Source organism: Cynocephalus volans, chromosome 9, assembly GCF_027409185.1.
Source record: "Cynocephalus volans isolate mCynVol1 chromosome 9, mCynVol1.pri, whole genome shotgun sequence".
In the NCBI taxonomy this organism is placed as follows: domain Eukaryota; kingdom Metazoa; phylum Chordata; class Mammalia; order Dermoptera; family Cynocephalidae; genus Cynocephalus; species Cynocephalus volans.
The window spans coordinates 132150616-132171667 of NC_084468.1; the positions used below are offsets into that span (position 1 = coordinate 132150616).

General features: G+C 35.7%; 1 protein-coding gene across 1 annotated transcript in view; it reads right to left on the reverse strand.

Moving 5' to 3' along the window:
- Nucleotides 1–20385, reverse strand: part of IQCM (IQ motif containing M) — a 280795-nt gene extending 260410 nt beyond the window's left edge. Inside the window, exons 1-3 of the mRNA XM_063107487.1 lie at nt 20379–20385; nt 19516–19598; nt 17442–17706 (exon numbers count right to left, since the gene is read on the reverse strand). Of these exons, the coding sequence (XP_062963557.1) occupies nt 17442–17706; nt 19516–19598; nt 20379–20385 (355 nt within the window). The remainder of the gene's footprint in view (nt 1–17441; nt 17707–19515; nt 19599–20378) is intronic.
- Nucleotides 20386–21052: the final 667 nt, after the last annotated feature.

Consider the following 21052-nt stretch of genomic DNA (forward strand, 5'->3'; position numbering starts at 1 on the left):
TGAAACAACAAACGTTCAATGAAAAAGGTCACTACAAATAGGAAGACACTTCTCGGAAACTACCACAGAAGAGCTGATACCATTTACTCATGCATAAAGCTCATGGAGTGACCCCGGGCGACTGTAAAACGTTTGACTAACTTCTTAACGCTTCTCTGCCTGTGTTCTCCTCAAGTGCAACATACAAAACAAATGTACTTAATCAGAAAACTGCTGCAAGTCTCCACTCTATCCTAAGTTATCCTCTGGACTGATAATATCAGAGTTAGTTAGTAGAAGGCAGATGGTAAAAAGAATGCCTTTCAATTGTCTCTCAATCCTTACAGTGTTTTAATATCTTTCATATTTAAGATACTATTAATTTATGAAAAGTAAGTGAATGTTGTGGCTACTTCGATGTTGGAAGCCATGTTACTACAAAAGCAATGAGTCACCTGACTTGGACTCCCATCCGGAATCATTCTATTAGAGCTTACCAGGTCAGTACAAAAAGAGAAAAAGCATAAAGAAGAAAGGACTGTGTTGAAGATATTTGTCACTCAGATATGTAATTTTATTCATTTGCTAATTTTAAGAATTCTGTTTAAGTTCTTTCTGCAAGAGCATGGACAAGCAAAAGCAAATTCCTGACAAGAAATGGGAAGAAATATAGCAAACTAAACCAGGAAGAAACTAAGAAAAACAGAAGCAGTTGCAAAATTCTGTGTGATGATCTTCTTGAAAGATTATTCCAAATGTATTCACTCATTTAGAAAGTCCACAATAAGAGTCTGTTTTTATGCAAGGAGAAGATTAGTATGTTTCAATTTCCAAATCTTCAAAAATCAAATAATTTTGTGATATCAATTCAGTATAATTTTTCACCTCATTGAAAAAAATCTCTAGTTTCTACTTTTTCTTATAAATTGTTATGGATCCTGGTCTTAAATTCTTCCAAATAATTTCATGAGAATGAGGAAAAAACAGTTTTGATGTGTTTGTTACTATCTTATGTGTACTTGAAACCATTAAAACATACAGTAGAAGGTTTTATAAACCTTCTTGATCAAAAAACCATTTGGTAAGTTGTCACCACTGTGGGCAAAGGAATAAGCATAGCTCAAAGTCATTTTTCTTGATAGGTTTCTCCAATGCTCTCCAGCTATGTAGTCATTTTAAAGCCTTATTCAAATTTATTATGCTCTCATTTTATATATAAAGGAAAAGATTTGTGATATGGAAACCAAAGAAACATAAATTCGCACATACACACACACACACACACACATACTTACAGAAATTTTACACACCCATACACACAGACACACACACTCACACATATACACACACTGAAACACATGTTCACACTCACACACACATATGCCCTACCCCTTTCTAGAGTGGTTAAGGAACAACCCAGTACCAACCCAAAATATATGTATTTAACATGGATATCATGAAAGCCTGTGTTTAACTAAAGCCTGTTTTCAAATTTAAATAACTCAAAATTAGACCTGATTTTTTTTATTCCCAAAGGAATGCATATATAGAAAAATACTATATAATTTATGGTAATTATAAACTAATATTTAATATAATATGTGTTACAAAAACTTGTTTTTACATGTGATTTGTAATTTATAATATTCTAGTAATTTATATTTAATTAATAATTAATTAATTAATATTCTAGAAATTTGTAATCATCAAGATTCATAAATTATTGGCAGAATGACAAAGGAAACTGATTAAGCAATACTGCAGACTGGATACATTCTCAAAGAGGAAATCATTTCATATTTTCCCTGATTTTGTTCTATTAAGAAAAATATGGGCATGTATTATAGGCAAGTGCAAAGAAATTATTTACTGAAGATATTTTATATTATAATTGTTGTAGCATATTTTTAAAGTTGATATCCTTGGGTCAAATTCAATAAATGTTTGGCCTGCTCTCTGATAAAATATTCAGTTTGTGGAAGATAAGGCAACCAAATTTGTCAGGGCAGCCTGAGCAGAGAGTACATATACTATAAACGCAAGACATACTTGTCTTCCTAATCTTGCAAACTTTAATCAAGTTCTGGAATTAATGCTACTGCTATCTTAAATCATGCTTCCATTCACCCTGAACTGAATATTGGAAATATGTACAAAAATTAGATCCAAGGTACAGAGTTAATATATGCTTTCTGAGATAAGAACTTTAAGAAGTGAATTGCAATTTTAATTCAAATATAAACTCTAAGCACTTCACAGCTGTCTGGTGGGCCACAGGCAAAGATTCCTCGTAAAATATCTCTGACCTCAATGAAGCTTATAATGGAATTTTCAGGAGGACCACTGCCCTCCTTGGTTCGTTGATAAAAACCTTCACTCCCTTCTCACATCCTTCACCCCCAACATCTTTGGCCTCGTGATTAGAAACTCCTAAAGAGAACAATCACCAAAAAGAGACTATCACTAGGACGTATTACCTGCCTGCTCTAAGAGACCCTCAGAACTAATCTTCTCCCTCTTCTTGTTGTCAGCCTCGGTCTCCATAGACTCACAGTCTTTCATCCTTCCTTAAGCCACCTCTCCAAACCTTCACTGTGCCCTAAAAAACCCAAGAACTTGCCTCAACTAAGTTGATATTCTCTCTGTGTTCTCCTCATCTTCTTGTTCTAATAACCCCATTTTCCTAAGGACACAGCTTTTTCAGCAGCTCTCTCATGGGGTAGTTATTCTTTTCCACCACCCCTCTCATATTCCAGGGCTTTAAGTAAAGTCAATTTCTTCCTTGATCCTCACTGACACTTCCCAACTATTTCTCTTCTCTCTGAAAAAAAATGTGATTTTATTTCTTTCACAGCAAACTATCTTTTCACTTTCACATTCTGCCAGATTATGGTTTTTTCACCCTCCCCCTTGCTCCTCAAAACTCCAATACTTCCAGTCCCAACCCACCCTCAAGGAAAAAGCTCTTCTAATTTTATTGAATAAATAGATTTCACATCCTGCAGAGGAGGCAGGGGCAGCCATGGAGATGGCTTTCACAAGGAGTTCATCCTGCACAGTGCATCCCACCACATGGCCCATGTTGCCTGTGTGGCACTGGTTGCCTTCATGGCTCCAGCCTTCCAGCCACCTGCATACCCTAGCCACCTATATGACCCCAACAACCCAGCTGCCAGTGAAGCCCCACCACCCACCTGGGCCCAGCCATCAAGCTGCCAGCACAGTCTCAGCCACCCCAACCACCTACCTTCACCTGCGTGGGTGCAGCCATGTGTGCAGCCCTAGCCACAGATGTACTTGCCAGCATCCCCTGGAAATACTGAGTATATCCAGAACTACTGAGTCTACTCAGAACAACTGATTCTACCTGAACTAGTGAAACTACTGAGTTTACCTGGAACCAAAACTAAAACACCCCAACCAATGAGCAATACATAATATATTGACAGGAGGGGATCTTTCTCCTCAAAAGCCACCCCAGAGTAATAGAAGAAGCAAATACCAGATAACAGGGCATCAACATAGGGATACTAGAAATATAATAAACAAGAAAATATGACACCACCAAAAGAATACTGTACTTCTCAAATATATGACCCCATAAAACAGGAAACCTTTGACATGTCTGAGAGGAAAATCTGAGTAACAATCTTAAAGAAACTCAGTGAGATACAAGAAGACTCAGTTAGACAACATGGCAAAATGAGAAAATTAATCCAGGACATGAAGGAGGAAATTTAAAAAGAGATAAATACCACAAAAAAGAATGTAGCAGAACTCCTGGAACTGAAAGACTCATTCAATGAAATAAAAACTACAATTGAGAGCATAAACAGCAGGCTAGAGCAAGCAAAAGAAAGAATTTCTGATCTTGAAGACAGTCTTCTCAAAATAACCCAAGCCAACAACAGCAAAAAAAACAAACAGAATTTTTTAAAATGAAGAAAATCTAACAGAACTAGCAGACCACTTTAAGTGCAGAAACATCTGAATCGTGAGTGTTCCAGAAGTGGAGGAGAAAGGTAAAGGCATTGAAAACATATTCAATGAAATAATAGCAGAGAACTTCCCAGGTATTAGTAGAGATACAGACTTCCAGATCCAAAAGGCTTAAAGATCCCCAAATAGATTCAATCCAAAAAGGTCCTCTGTGAGACACATTGCAGTCAAACTGCCAAAAGTCAAAGACAAAGATAGAATCCTAAAAATATCAAAAGAAAAGCATCAATTCTATGAGAGAGGCCCTATCAAACTAAGAGCAGACTTCTCAGAAGAAACTCTACAGGCCAGAAGAGAATGGAATGATATATTTAAAGTACTAAAAGAAAAAACTGCCAGCCAAGAATACTATACCTGCCAAGACTATTCTTCAGAAATACAAGGGAAATAGTGTATTTCCAAGACAAACAAAAGCTGTGGAAGTTCACCACCACAGAACCAGCTCTACAAGAAATCGTTGAGGGAGTCCTGCACCTGGAACACCAAAAACAGATAATCACCACCATAAATACATGAGAAAGAACAAACACCACAGGTAGAGCAGATATGCAAATAAGAAAGAGAAAGAAACTATAGCATACTACCTCAAAACAACAACAACAACAAAAAAAAGATAAATAATAAACGGGAAAGAAAGGTACAAAAGATATATAAATCAACCACAGAAAAAGCAATTAAATGTCAGGAGTAAGACAATACCTTTCAATAACAACCCTAAATGTAAATAGATTAAATTCCCCATTCAAAAGACTGACTGATTGAGTTAAAAAACTAGACACAACTATATGCTGTCTGTTAGGGACTCACCTCACCTGTAAATACATGCACAGACTACTAGTGAAGGGATGGGAAAAGATATGCCATGCAAATGGAAATTAAAAATGAGCAGGAGTAGCTATTTTTATATCAGATACAATAGATTTTAAACCAAAAACCATAAAAAGAGACAAAGAAGGCCATTATATAATGATAAAGGGATCTATCCAGGAAGAAGAAATAACAATCATAAATATGTATGCACCTAACATCAGAGCATCCAAATATATAAAGCAAATATTGTTAGTCCTAAAGAAAGAGATAGACCCAAATATATTTAGCTGAGGACCTAAACTCCCCTCTCTCAACACTGGACAGATCATCTAGGCAACAAATCAACAGAGAAATACAGGATTTAAATCGCACTTTATACCAACTAGACATGGCAGATATCTACAGAACATTTCATCCAACAACCACAGAATACACATTCTTCTCATCATCGCATGGAACATTCACCAGGATAGACCACATGTTAAGTCACAAATCAAGTCTCAACAAATTTTTAAAAGTGAAATCATTTAAGGTATCTTTTCAGGCAACAGATAAAACTAGAAATCAACAAGAAGCAAAACTCTGGAAACTATTTAAACACTTGGATATTAAACAACATGTTCCTGAATGATCTATGAGTCTAAGAAGAAATTAAACAGGAAATTTAAAAATTTCTAGAAACTAATGAAAATAAAGGTGCATTACACCAAAACCTATAGGATACTGCAAAAGCAGTACAAAGATGTAAGTTTACTGCAACAAACACTTACGTCAAAAGAATAGAAAGATTTCAAATAGACAACCTAATACTACACCTCAAAGAACTAAGAAAATAAGAACAATCCAATACCAAAATTAGTAGATGGAAAGAAATAATTAAGATCACATAAGAACTACAGGAAATAGAGAACCAAAAACTGATACCAAAACTCAATGAAACAAAAAGGTGGTTTTTTTGAGATGATAAACAAAATAGACAAACCATTAGCTAGACTAACTAAAAGAAGAGGAGAGAAGACTCAAATAACAAAAGTTAGAAATGAAAAAGGAGATATTACAACTGATACCACAGAAATACAAAGAATCATTAGAGTGTATTATAAACAAATACTCCAACAAATTTGAAAACCTGGAGGAAAGAACAAATTTCTGAACACATACAAACTACCAAGAGTGAAACAAGAAGAAACAGAAAACTTGAACAGACTGATAACAAGTAATGAGATTGAAGCAGTAATCAGCAGTCTCCCAGCAAAGAAAAGCCCAGGACCAGATAGCTTTACTGCTGAATTCTACCAAAGAATTACCAAAGAGGAATTAATAACAATTTTCTTCAAACTAACCAAATATTTGAAACAGAGGCCATTCTCCTAAGCTCATTCTATGAGGCCAGCATCACCCTAACACCAAAACCAAACAAAGATACAACAAAAAAGAAAACTACAGCCCAATAACTTTGATGAATATAGATGCAAATATTCTCAACAAAATATTAGCGAACAGAATACAATAAAACCTTGAAAAAAATTATATACCACATTCAAGTGGGATTCATCCCAGGGATGCAAGGATGGTCCAACATACATACACATGTCAATAAATGTGATACACCACATCAACAAAATCAAGAACAAAAACCATATGATTACCTCAATAGATGCAGAAAAAGAATTTGACAAAATTCAACATCACTTCATGATAAAGACTCTCAGCAAATTAAGTATAGAAGGAAATTATCTCAACACAATAAAAGTCACATATAACAAACCCACCGCCAATATCATCTTGAATGGGGGAAAGCTAAAACATTTTCCCTTATGAATGGGAACAAAGCAAGGAGGCCCACTTTCACCACTTCTGTTTAACATAGTACTGGAAGTACTAACCAGAGCAATCAGGCAAGATGAAGAAATAAAAGGCATCCAGATCAGAAAAGACAAAGTCAAATTATCCCAATTTGCAGATGACATGATCCTATATAGGGAGAAACCTAAAGACTCTACCAAAAAACTCTTAGAGCTGATAAATGATTTCAGTAAATTTTCAGGACACAAAATCAGCTTGCAAAAATCAGTAGCATTTTTATACTCCACTACTGAACTAGCAGAAAAAGAAATCAAGAAAGCTAGCCCATTTACAATAGTCACAAAAAATAAAATAAAATGCCTAGGACTAAATTTAACCAGGAAGTTGAAGATCTCTACAGTGAGAACTACAAATACTGTTGAAAGAAATTAAAGAGGACACAAAAATATGGAAAGACATTCCATGCTCTTGGATTGGGAGAATTAACATCATGAAAATGTCCACACTGCTCAAAGCAATTAGTGCAATCCCTATCAAAATATCAATGACATTCATCACAGAAATAGAAAAAAACTATCCTAACATTCATATTGAACAACAAAAGACCCCCAATAGCCAAAGCAATCCTGAGCAATAAGAATAAAGCCAGAGGCATAATGCTACCTAAATTCAAATTATACTACAAAGCTATAGTAATGAAAACAGCATGGCACTGGCATAAAAACAGACATTCTGATCAATGGAACAGAATAGAGAACGCAGAAATCAAGCCACATACTTATAGCTAACTTTGACAAAGGGACCAATAATATACATTGGGGAAAATACTACCTCTTCAACAAATGGTGCTGGGAAAACTGGACAGCCATATATGAAAAAATGAAATGACATGTACCACTTACCATATCCCAAAATCAACTCAAAATGGATGTAAATATAAAACCTGAAATGATAAAACTCCTAAAGGAAAACACAGGGGAAACACTTCAGGAAGTAGGACTGGGCAAAGAGTCAAAGCAAAAGCAACAAAAGGAAAAATAAGCAAAAGAGATTATATCAAACTAAAGGGTTTCTGCACAGCAAAAGAAACAATTAGCAAAGTGAAGACATGTGGAGTATACTAACATTTATAAAGCAAATGTATTTCACAGGGTCTAGTTTCCAAAGCCCTGGAGTTTCAGGTTTAGCCTAACTTTTAAAATTACACATAGAAATGTTAACCTTGCAAAAGACAAGAAACTTTCCCCAGGCTATAGTCTCTGTTAAGGATATAGAACTGGAACACAGCAAAGTTGCTGGCTTTCAAGGACAAATGTCCTTGAGAGCAGGTTAACCTACTGGTTAATATGTTAAGAAAGATGCTTTATTGTTACGTAAAAATACTGAGGAAACTGCTGTAGGAAAACACAGTATTTGCTAAGAACAAGCTTTGTTGGTGGATTGACTTAACCTTTTGCAAATTGCATTATGGAATGTCACTTTATTTTACTGATGTTACTAGTTTCTATTGTTAAACTATTTTTAGCCATAACCCTGCCTATATTCCTTTTCTGTAACTTTCTGGCCAGACACTGAGACAGAACCCCAGTTCAGTGTTAATTTCCCAAAGGAGGAATGCCTCTGTTTTGAGGGTTCCAGGAAGTTAACCCCTTTGGGGTTTCTCACTGCTCAGAGGAAATGGGCTTTGAGTAATCCTTTGCATCTCTGTCACCCAGGGAAGAGAGGTGACAAATCCGTGTGGCAAAGCAACAAAGACAACCTACAGAATGGGAGAAAATATTTGCAAACTATGCATCCAACAAAGAATTAATATCCAGAATATACAAGGAATTCAAACAACCTAACAGTTAAAAAAATTTTAAAAAACCCCAAGTAACCTGGTTTAAAAATGGGCAAAGGAGCTAAATAGGTATTTCTCAAAGGAACATATACAAATGTCCAACAGACACATGAAAAAATGCTCAACATCACTAATCATCAGAAAGGCAAATCAAAATCACATTGAGATATTATCTCACCCCAGTTAAACTGGCTATCATCAAAAAGACAGAGAATAACAAATGCTGGCAAGGACGCAGGAAAGTGGAACCCTCTTACATTGTTGGTGGGACTGTAAATTAGTGCAGCCATTATGGAAAACGGTATGGAGGTTCCTCTAACAACTACAGATAGAACTACCATACAATGCAGCAATTCCACTGCTGGGTTTATACCCAAGGAATGGAAATTATCATGTCCAAGTGATACCTGCACTCCCATGTTTATTGCAGCTCTATTTTCAATAGCCAAGAGTTGGAACCAACCTAAATGTCCATCATCAGATGACTAGACAAGGAAAACATGGTATATTTACACAGTAGAATACTACCTCCTGTAAAAAGAATGAAATCCTGCAATTCTCAGGAACATGGATGAACTTGGAAAAAATTATGTTTAAGTGAAATAAGACAGACACAGAAAGAGGAATACCACTTGCCCTCACTTATAAGTGGGAGCTAAAAAAATAAACAAATAAAAAAGAAAGAAAGAAAGTTACAACAGTCACAATAATATGCTAAACTTCCAAAGGAGAGAACAGAACTGCAGCTATGATGAGGGCAAGGAGGGTGGGTAAGGGAACAATTGTTAAAGGGTCGCAAACAATGATTACATGTATAATATTGAATATACTCATTACTCTGATTTGAGCATCAAATATTGCACACAGGTATTGATATGCGACTCTGTATCAATATACCCCACAGACATGTACAATCAATGATGTTTTAAATAAATAAATTAAATAATTTCATCGAAAAATTAGAAGCAATTCTGCCCCCCAATCTACCAGTCTGCCTCGTCTGTGACCATGCTCCTGTCTTTGTCCCGGGACAATGGATGAGCTTTCCTTACTCCTGTCTAGGGCATTGCTCCTTCTCGATTGAAATATGAGTAACATATTTCACACTCTTCTGATTTCCCTCCTAGCTGTTCATTTTCTACTTCCTTTGCCGGGCACTCCTCTTCTTGCCCTCTAAATGTTAGAAATTCCCAGGACTCAGTCCTTGGAATTTTTTTTTTCCCACTTACATTTACTCCCTAGATGATTTTATCTAAGTCTATGACTTTAAATAAAATCTTTATCTATGCTGTCCAATATGGTAGCCAGTCACCAACTGTAACTATTAAGCACATGAAATGTGGCTAGTCCAATCTGAGGGGTGTTGTAAGTAAAATATACACCAGATTTCAAAGACTTAATATGAAAAAATATAAAATATGAGTCTATCAATAATTTTTACATTGACTATTGAAATGATAACATTTTGGACATATTAGGTTAAATAAATTTATTATTAAAATTAATTTTACCTTTTTTTTTGTTTTTTGTTTGGTTTTGTTTTTTACTTTTCTAATGCAGATGCTAGAACATTTTTTATTGTGACATTTATGGCTCACATTGTATTTCTATTGGACAATACTGATCTATACATGAATGGCTCGGCTCCAACCTTTCCTATGAGCCCACACTTACTAATCAACTCCCTTTTTGACATTTCCACTTGCATATCTAATTGGTGCCTCAAGCTTAACACATACAAATCCCAACTCTTTGTTTCTCCCCATTTGAAGCTGCTTGTCCCTCTCTCCCTCATCTCATAAAGTAGCAATTCTCACATTCAGCTCATCAAGATTAAAGCCTAAGAGTTATGCTTGAGAACTTTCCCTTTCCCTCACACTCCACACCTAATCTTTCAATTCCACCATCAAAATATTTCTAAGGGAGTATTTTAAGGAAGTGACCTTAAGGAACAGAAATAAATGAGGGGGAGATAAAACAAGCAATAAGGGAGATGTAAGAATCCTTTTTTTTATAATCGAAACATAACTGATTGTACATATCTGTGGGGTACAGCATTCAATATCAATACCTGTATGCAATATGTGATGCTCAAATCAGTATAATTAGTATATTCAGCATTACACAATATAATCATTTTTTGCAGCCCTTGACCAATTTCTTGCTAACTCTTCTCCCTCCCCGCTTCCCACCCCTGGTGGCCTCAGTTCTGTTTTCTCCTTTTGAAAGTTCAATGAATTATTGTGATTGTTGTATCTTTCTTATAAGAATCCTTCTTGAGTTGATTATCACTATAAGACAGTGGTTGCTTAACTGTTCAGAAGCTTTTGAGTAGCTTTATAGAATATTACTGAGATGCTTCTGCCCAGGGAAAGAAAAGTGAAAACATTTACCCTTGGCTTTCATCCCCACTTCCTGGTTGCTCATGTGTCAGTGCTGAATCCAGTCCTGTGGGTGTCCCAAGCTAAGAAGGAGTCAGGGAAACCAGAAGCAGGAACCAGTCACGACAGTAGTGTCTGGAATGACTGGAATAAGAAGTGAGGACAAGAGGATCTCAAGTGGTGCATGAAGGTGTGTGATACAATGGCCTGTATGCAGTGGTGTACTGAATACCCACTTGGGAGAGCTGACCGTGTGTATCTCTTTCCAACTACTGTAATCAGTGATACCATGCTGGTAGTTTGAAATTGGCTACGTTAAGAGTATTTACACCATGGAAATCTCCAAAGGCTACAAACCAGGGCTTCTTCCTTCCCCCAACCAGAGCCAATTGTTAAACATTTACCTGCACACCACTGACCACAGGTTCTGTTTTTATACAGCCTCAGCTCACCCATCTCCAGATCATTATCAGAATTGTAGTCACATTAGCTCTTTTTTTCACTGCCCTGAAAGTACTTCTATGTGTCCCCCATCTTGGATCACTGCAAATGGTTCTCCCAAATGCCTGGAATTCCCAACTCCTTTTGAGTAATTTCTGCTCATCTTTTATATCTTAGCTCTAATGTCACTTCCTCTAGGAAGGCTTTGCTGACCCCCAGTCCAGATTCATTTGTTATATACTCGCAATCTGAAGATATGTGATTATTTATTTATTATCTACTTCTCCAGCAGACTACAAGTTCCATGAGGGTATAACTCATGTTGTTTCCCTCACCTTTGAATTCTCTACACTAAATGTGTGAACAAAAGTTTTCAATCAACAGATATTAAAAGCACTATTACACTTCCTCATGAAAGAAAGTGAAATTTTTTAAGAATATTGAAAAGGAGTCTTCATACCTGAAAATGTGGGAAGTCACACTGGGAGAACACAAGATATTTTTATGGGTGTACATCACTTCCAGTTATAATCTATTGAGCAAAATCTTTCACATAGACTCACCTAACTACATTAAGTATGAGAAATGTATTTTGGCCAAGTACCAAGGATGAAAAAGATATAAGTTTGATGAGTATCTATCCAGTCTCTGCTACAGTCTGCCCTTTTAGACACCTAATATCCAGTCATTCATGTTCCCTGACAGAATACACTCTTCCTGTCCCCAAAGGAGACAATATAAAGTTCCACCCAGGCACTGCACCAGCTTAGAGTCCAGGATCTCTGGCTGATTTATAGTCTAGATACGGCCCTGGTAATATGTGAACCAAATACAAAAGTTATCTCTATCTTCCCCCAAAAGCATATAACATACAGTAATAGAGCAGGTATAGGATAATCTAGTAAAAATTCAATTAGCGAAAGGGAAGAAGAGAAGACACATAGAAATTAGTCCAAAGAATTTATAAAATTCTGCTGAAAAGTCATGGAGATGGCCCTCTAACCTGGAGGTGGGGAAGTTCCTTGAAAAGACAATGATTCTTTTCTGGCAGGTACTTCCTTCTTTATTTCTTTAGTGGCCCCTTCTTTATTTCCCAGTGGCCTCTGGGAAGTTTTTTACTTGCCCCTTGGCCACACGTTGCTATTTTCCTCCTTGGAGACTGTACAGCTTGTATAGATCGCTTCCTAATAAAGCCAGGTTATTTTACTTTTTGAATGTTCAATTAAATCAAGTTTCATGGTTTCTTTGGCAATAAAATTCTCTAAAAAAATTGGTGGAATTTTTTTTTTTTTTTATCTATTTGCTTCCAATTAACTCTATGTGACAACAATCATGTTAAAAATCCTTTTTCGTACATAGTTCTAAAACCTCCTTTGTGTCTGTGTTTCTTTACTCCTTTCCTTAGTCTCTCAATGGTGACTGCCCTGAGGTTATCTGAGATAATGGGCTGGGTTGTGAAAGACATATCCTTAATATGGTTTTTGCTGCAATGCTAAATCTTAGTGGATATTTGCTCAAAACCAAAGTCCCAGATAACTGGTATCTTTCTATGCCCTTACATTTCTGATTGCAAACTAGCCAGGACTTTTTTTAGTTCACCTTTTTTATAACAACTTCCCAAAGGCAGCCACAAACCACCAACATATTTTAATAATTCTGTTTCCCAGTTTCTTCACCTGGAGCTACAAAGCTCAGTATGTATACTGTCTAGATTCCAACTTATTGCTGGTGGCAGTTTTACCATTGCATAAGATGCATCTCCAGTCACCTAATTTGTTATATCTGGCTCCGTGCTGCCGCTTAGTGAAAACCAGTAAGTCAATGCCAATGCTCTTCCCTGTATCTTATGCTTTACTGTATTGTTGACCAAGTCCAAATAACTCTACCTCTCTTACATCTGTAAAATCTCTCCCCTCATATCTATCCCCAGCACCATTCCCTTAATTTGTCATCCTTTCTCACGTAAATTGCTATCTCTTTATTGGTCTCCCTACCTCCAAAATCCATCACTCCTCATCTCTGTTGCCAGTAAACATCCTAAAATGTAAATTGATCACTGCAATTAAAAAAATTTTTTTTTGGATGGTTCCAATAACTTTATTTAAATTCAGGCACACTGCTGCTGCCATGGGACCACCTGGGGTCCTGAGGCTTGCATCTGGGGCTGGCCCCTCTTCCCACAACCAGACACCCACCACTGCCATGGGGCCATTACTCTTTCAGAAGGAGAGAAGAAATCTACGGTTATCAGAGAGGGGACGGGGGAGGAAGAGGGGGATGGGGAGAGATTAGACAAGGGTCATGAAGACCAAGTATGATTTGTAATAATATATATGCTAATAGTACTGATTTGATCAACATACATTAACATTGAACCCCCAAAATATGTATAATCAATTGTGATTCAATAAAACACACACATACACACACAATAAAAAAATAAAATTCAATGCTTTTGGGTATGCACTGTCTTACCTCTCCCCCATCCTCATGTTCCAGACAAGTAAAATCAGTAGTTTCCTCAAATACACCTTAGTGACTTCCTCAGATATCTATCATCAGGTAGATACTCGGCCCTCTGACTAGATAGGATTTTCCTTCTTTTTTAAGTTAATGTTATTCACTCTCTGAAACTTACCAAAGACTTTAAATTCTCTGGGAACTCATCCCTGACTACTAAATCTGAATTAGTTATTCTATTGATTTCAAAGCAGTAGCACTTGCTTCTATTAGTGTCAGCTATACTGTATTATAATTGTCTATGTATCAGCCTTCATCCCACTGCATACAAATTATATACAGTCATGCATCACGTAACAACAGGAACTCATTCTGAGAAAGGTGTCTTTAGGCAACTTCATCATTGTGCGAACATCACAGAGTATACTTTTGTACACAAACCTAGATGGTGTAGCCTACCACGCACCTTAGCTATATGGTATAGCTTATTGCTCCTAGGCTGCAAACCTTACAGCATGCTATTGTACTAAATACTGTAGGCAATTGTATCACAATGGCAAGTATTTGTGTATCTAAATATATCTAAACATAGAAAAGGTACAGTAAAAATACGGTATTGTAATTCTGCGGGACAATGGTAGCACAGGTTGGTCGTTGACCAAAATGTTTTTATGTGGCACTTGACTGACTCACATTTGAACTTCTTGAAAGCAAGTAGCGTATCTTTTTTCTCTATATACATCACATAATAAATTGAGTGTTGGTTGAACAAATGCATGAACCCCACTATTTTAGTATAGAGGTGACCCCCCCACATCTATTTTCAATATTTTTCTACCTCTCTCTTGAATGCCAGATCTCTTTTTCCAACTTCCTAATGGCTATTTCCATATGCATGTCTACTTAACATGGGTAAAACTGAATTATTTTCCTCCATCCCTTTCCCCAGCTGCCCCAAATCTGCCTGTCCCCCTTTTATGATTTGAACATTTGTGTCCCTCTAAAATTCATATGGGAACCTAAGACCCAGTGTGAGGATTTTGGGGAAGTGATTAAGTCACGAATTTTGTAATGCCCTTACAAAAGAGGCTTCAGAGACCTACTTGGCCCTTTTTCCCTTCCATGCCTTTTACCATGTGAAGAGACACAGCTTTTGTTCCCTCCAGAGGATGCAGCATTCAAGGCACCATCTGGGAAGCAAAGGCCCAGCCCTCAGTAGACAAGGTGCCTTAATCTTGGACTTTCTGGCCTCCGTAATTGTGAGCAATAAATTTATTCTGTTATAAATTACCCAATATCAGGCATTGTTACAGCCTCAGGAACAGACTAAGGCACCTCCTAATTCCTGTCTCAACTTAATGATGCCTATCCAGTTTCCCAGTCTAGAAACCTCAATATCTTTCTCAACATCTTCATTTTCATTACATGATCAGTTGATTTTCCAAAAATTCATCCTAAAATAGTCCCTTAATTCTGAATTTACCAAAATATATTAAAAGAAACATTAGTCTCAAGGACATTAATTAGCACAATACAAGGGTACTTCAAAAAATTCATGAAAAAATGGCATTAAAAGATAATATAAATCTTTCCATAAACTTTTTTTTTTTTTTTTTTTTTTTTGTCCTTTTCATGACCGGCACTCAGCCAGTGAGTGCACCGGCCAGTTCTATATAGGATCCGAACCCGCGGCGGGAGCGTCGCAGCGCTCCCAGCGCCGCAATCTACCAAGTGCGCCACGGGCTCGGCCCTTTCCGTAAACTTTTTGAAGACCCCTCACACATAGGTTCAAATCCTAGGCCTGCTGTTATATTCCCTTCAAAAACTAGCCCCACCCATTCTCTCAACTTCATTTCCTACTGCATCTCTCCCTTCCCGAATTATATCATGTTCTTTCATCCTCCAGAGCTTTAATATATTTTGCTCCCATTGCTCAAAATGGCCTTTCCTGTTCCCACCCTGCCTCTCAACAAACATTCTTGAAACTCATTTCTAATGAGATATATTCTGATAAATTTTGATTCTGTCCCTTGGTTGGTTTCCCTCAGTGTTCCCATAATGCTCTGCACTTACATCTATTATAGCAATTATCACATTGTATGATTTTTTAAAAAAAATGCCGTGTCTATTCCTGCCATTACTCTGTGAGCTTTTTAATTTTTGTTTCTTCAGCTCCTAACATAGTGCCTGACACAGAGCAAGCACTTTTTGTTGAACAAAAGAAATACAAATAAATAAATAAATAAACATCTTTAGGGGCTGGCTGGTTGGCTCAATTGGTAGAGCATGGTGCTGACAACACAAAGGTCAAGGGTTCAGATCCCATTAACCAACCAGCCACCAAAAAAACAAACAAACAAAAAATCTTTAGGAACAACATTAGAGTAAAAAATTAAAATGAGGCTATAAAACCTATAATTAGAAGTGTGTTGTAAGAGGTCATTTATTTGAGCCATTAATCTAAGGAAACCAATATCACTTTGCTTAAATAGACCTCCAGTTTCCACCTTACCAATTTCCTAAAATAGAATAAACCTTTACTACATGTTTCTGCTAAAGCTTTGGGTAACTTTCTCAAAACATTCTCATAATGAGGCGCTGTTATCATTCTCTGGCCCTCCAGAAAGTCAACAAACAAAATGCCTTAAGCATCCCAAGAAACTGTTACTGTGAACTTTGCTCTTGACCTGTCCCCTTTTGCTTTGACTGGACCACTTCCACCTCTTGGTAGCCATGGCTTTGATTGTGCTTTGTCTTCAGGACCATACTGGTTAAGCCATGTTTCACCTCCTATTACAATTCTTTGAAGAAATCCTTCATGGTCTTGATCCCACTTGTTTAAAATATCCACTGAAAGCTCTGCTCTTGTCTGCATCTGATCTAGGTGCAACAATTTTGGCACCCATCGAGCAGAAAGTTTGCCCAACTATAATTTTCCAATAGAGTTGTGTAAACTAAACTAATTGAAATGTCTATGGTGTTGGCTATTATTTCTGCTGTAATTGGCAGTCCTCTTCAATAAGGGCATGGATAACATTAATTTTTTTCTTGCAAATTGATGACCTCATCTTCAACTTTGTCTAGTCCCCTCTTACAATGAGTTATCCATTTGTAAACTGCTGATTTCTTTGAGGTATTGTCCCCATAAACTTTTCATAAAGCACTAATGATATCACCATTCTTCCACTCAAGCTTCACCATAAACTTGATGTTTGTTCTTGCTCCAATTTTAGCAGAATTCCTGTTTCTCTGATAGAGGCTCTTTTTAAATTCTTATCCTTCTTAGTGCCCCACACTAGATATTGTTTGGATATGTTACAACAAATTGGTACAAGTTTATCTTGATGCAACAAAAAATTTAAATCCATGCATAATTTTTTTCATAATATGCATTTTATGTGAACTTTTTGAAGGCCCCTCATAAATAGTCTCTGAGGATTTGTACTAGAAAGAATATCACTGCCGGAAGATATGGCTAAACATTTTTTAGGGAACAAAATCAGTTTTGTTCCCCTAGATTTCTCTTTCCCATTAGAATGTTCTCTTCCCAATTTCTGGTGGCCCACAAAGGTTAGCAGCTCTATTAATCATGTCTCCCTACCTTTCATTGCTAAAATTGAAAATTCAAGATATTGTCTGAACAAGGAAATTCCATCACAAGCACAGAGAAGCAAACAGTTTTACCTGCTGGTTTGCTGAACTTCTTTACTCCACCAAAAACCTACCTTTTGTAATTAGGTCTATAGACTTGCATTTTTCTTTTATATTAAAAAGGTGTGACTCCTTCAGAAAAGTTCTTCCTGAGGGCTCCTGAAAATGTTCACTTTTGGGAAGCTCCTTGGGAAAACAAATACTTTTGAGTGCTGTCTGATGTCTTTGGACCACATCAACTATTTCCTTTTTTGTAATCTCCAAAGGTATGAATTTGGCAGATTTTGGGTTTTGGTGTTTATTTCTAAAAACATTTATAGAAGTACCTTGGACTTTATTCTACGGATAAAACAAAAATAAATTTTAATCAAATTTAATTTTATTATTTACTATTTAATAATAAATTTTACTGACAAATTAATAAAACTATCTCCACTAAACACAGTTTACAAAGTATCTTACTATATAAGATATTTATTATAAAGCACATGACAGTAAGCAGCTAAATCTGATGTTATTTTATGTAGTCCTCCAAAAGCCCTTCACAAGCATGAGTTATATCCCACTTCAAAAGAAATGTGAATTTTAAAATAGTAACTTTCTCCTCAAATGTGATATTTTTAAATATACATTTAAAGTCCACTTTAAAATAAGAGTTTAATTATTATCAACCACCTTTGAAGAACTTTCAAACATCCATAAAATGCTAACATCCCCAAATCTCTTTCTCTGTTGTACCAGAAACAACTGAATATACCTGGAGTTAGGCTCTCAAGAAAAGCATTTTAATATAAGGATATGCATTTCAGATCCTTTCAATCACTTAATTACTCCTTAATTTTTAACACCTTGAGCAACAGAAAAATAATACAACTTCAGATCTTTGAGGTAATTATGTAAACAATTATAATTGTTCCATAGACAGATAGAGCTATAGTTCTCTCCTCTCTCCCAGAAAAAGGTTTAGAAAAATTCAAATTGTTGCCAATTCAAGTAGTTGCCAACTCAAGATGCCAATAATAATTTTTTAGTATGTGCTATTTTTTGCCAAGCAACCTAAAATGGAATATTAGGCTATTATTATTAGATTACACTCTTAAACAGGTCAAGTTTCTTAAGGAACATTTGTCTAACTGTGATGACTGTGAAACTTTCATCCCATATGCCTACTAGTGATATCAATAAAATTAAAAATTATTTTAAGTTTGCTAGAGGAAAAACTTAACGATGTTAACATAGTCAATTACCACCTATGATTAAAACCACCTATGGCCAGTCTTGGCAAAGAGGACCATTCAAAACAAACATAAGTAAAAATTACAATCCTCCTCCAACCCACACAAGAATCATTGAAAATATTCTAAATCTTTTTAAAAATTCTGTAAAATATATATTTTTTTAAGTTTCAAATGGGGAGTTGGATTGTATAGCACACAATAAACCATCCTAAATTCCCCTTCCATCGCCTGTCTCCACAAAGGCCCGTTTGTCACAATAGTTGCATCTCCCCCAAATTTCTCACCTCCTCTGTAGGTGCTTTCCTCCAAAATGTCACCCTGGGCTGACCCCCCTCTGTCTCTTTGCCGTCCCTTTCCCTTTTACCCCTTCCCATTTTCCAAATCTATGCCATTTAGCAAATATTTATTGGTTCAGGAACAATACTTTTTGCTGGAGATACAACATTCAAAAAAATACAGCCTCTGTCCTCAAGAATCTATCAAACTGGCAAACAGTTCTAATGCAAAGCAATGTGGAAAAGTTACAAGTAAGCATGAGATGCAAAAGTTACAGAAGAGACTCATGTCAGTATATTTTCTTGTTTAGCTTTGTCTAAATAACGTTTAAAGAGATATTTACTTGAGATAATAAATCAAAATATTTCTGTTATAATTCATCAAAAGAAAACCTTAAAACTTGTATTAAATGTGCAAATTAAATATATATCATTAAATAATTTGTATAACTGAAAACACTTATTTTTAAATGCCACGTGAAATCAATTTTTACAGCTCGTAAGGATTTCATTTGCTATTCAGAACCTGTCACATGTTAGGGTTCATGCAATCCTCTGAAATAATTATTGCAGTATACAAAAATAGTTATTAGTTTTTTCAAAAACATAACATTAGATAAACACAAAGCATTAACCTCATTTATTTTTTCATAATGTTGAGCAATGAGAGTTTTTGCTTCTTGAAAAAAATCTTGCTTGGCAATCGCTGACGTAGGACCTAAAATAAAAATAGGGAAAAATTTTATTTTTTAAAAAGTAGTTACTGTTTTTTCTCAATCAAAATGGTGAAACTATGAAATTAAAAATAGAGGGCAGTTATGAATCTTGCAAGGTGTTATAAAAAGTGAATATTATAAGTGGACATTATAAGTGAATGCAAAAAAAGTTAATATAATGATCCTTTAATGTAATATTTTGCTTTTTAAAAAGAAAGTCATCTTGTAATAGTCAGAATGATAAGGTAGGTTTTCCTAAATTAGTAAAGTCCAGGGAAAACAAAGGAAACACACAAAATTGAAATATCCTCTGGTTTTGAAGGTTCTTTAAATGTTATTATATAGAAAACACAACAACACTTTTGGGCACAAAATTTATTAACAAGCCTATTTTTGTTTTCTATACTTGATAACTAATGCATGTGCATTACATTTCTTCAAGAATAGTTACCTTACAACTTGTTGATAAAATTATAACTGCAAAACAAAACACTTCAATAAATTTACTAAATAGGAATAGCATTGAAATAAAAATATACATACCTATAGATGGGTAACATTATAATAACTCACCTCATTTCTATTTTTCTAAGTTTCTTAATTCTTTTAACCAGGGCTATGTATAGAATTCTACATGTACGTAGAACATATCATTCTCATTTAGTCTTGTCTAAGATTTCCTCCTTATGTATTTCCTCTATTATTAGCTGATTCTGACATTTATAAGTGTTTCCCAGCTTCCTCTTCTTAACCAGGCCTCTGTAAAATTCAGATAAACTAACTATTCATATTTGCTTTTCAATCTGACCATGGGCTACCCGGTTCTATAACTCTACCTCCTTTAGTACTCTTAGATAAAGGTTTTCTTTCTCTTCTTTTCACCTACTCAAATTTTAAGCAATAAAAAAATTCTATTTTCAAGCAAATCAATACCAAAATGAGATACCACCACACACCCACCAGAATGGCTAACATTAAAAAGACTGATAACACTGAATGTCAGTGAGGCTGTAGAGCTACTATAACCCTCATGTGTTGCTGGTGGAAACATAACTTAGATTAATCAGTTTGGAAAGATCTGGCAATTTCTCATAAAACTAAGTATGCACCTATCCTGTGACCCAGCATTTCTACTCCTATGTATTTACCAGATGAAATGAAAACATATGTTTATAAAAGATTTGTACGAGAATATTCCTAACAACTTTACTCATAATAATTCCAGATTAAAAACAGCTGAGATTTGTATCAAGAACAGAATGGATAAACAAACTGTGGTATTCTCATACAAGGAAATAGTACTTTGCAATAAAAAAGAACCAAACTATGGACATTCACAACAACATGCATATATCTCAAAAATGCTATGCCAAGTTAAAGCAGCCTTACACAAAAAAGTATACGCTGCATGGTTCCACTTGTATGAAATTCTAGAGCAGACAAAACTAATCTATGG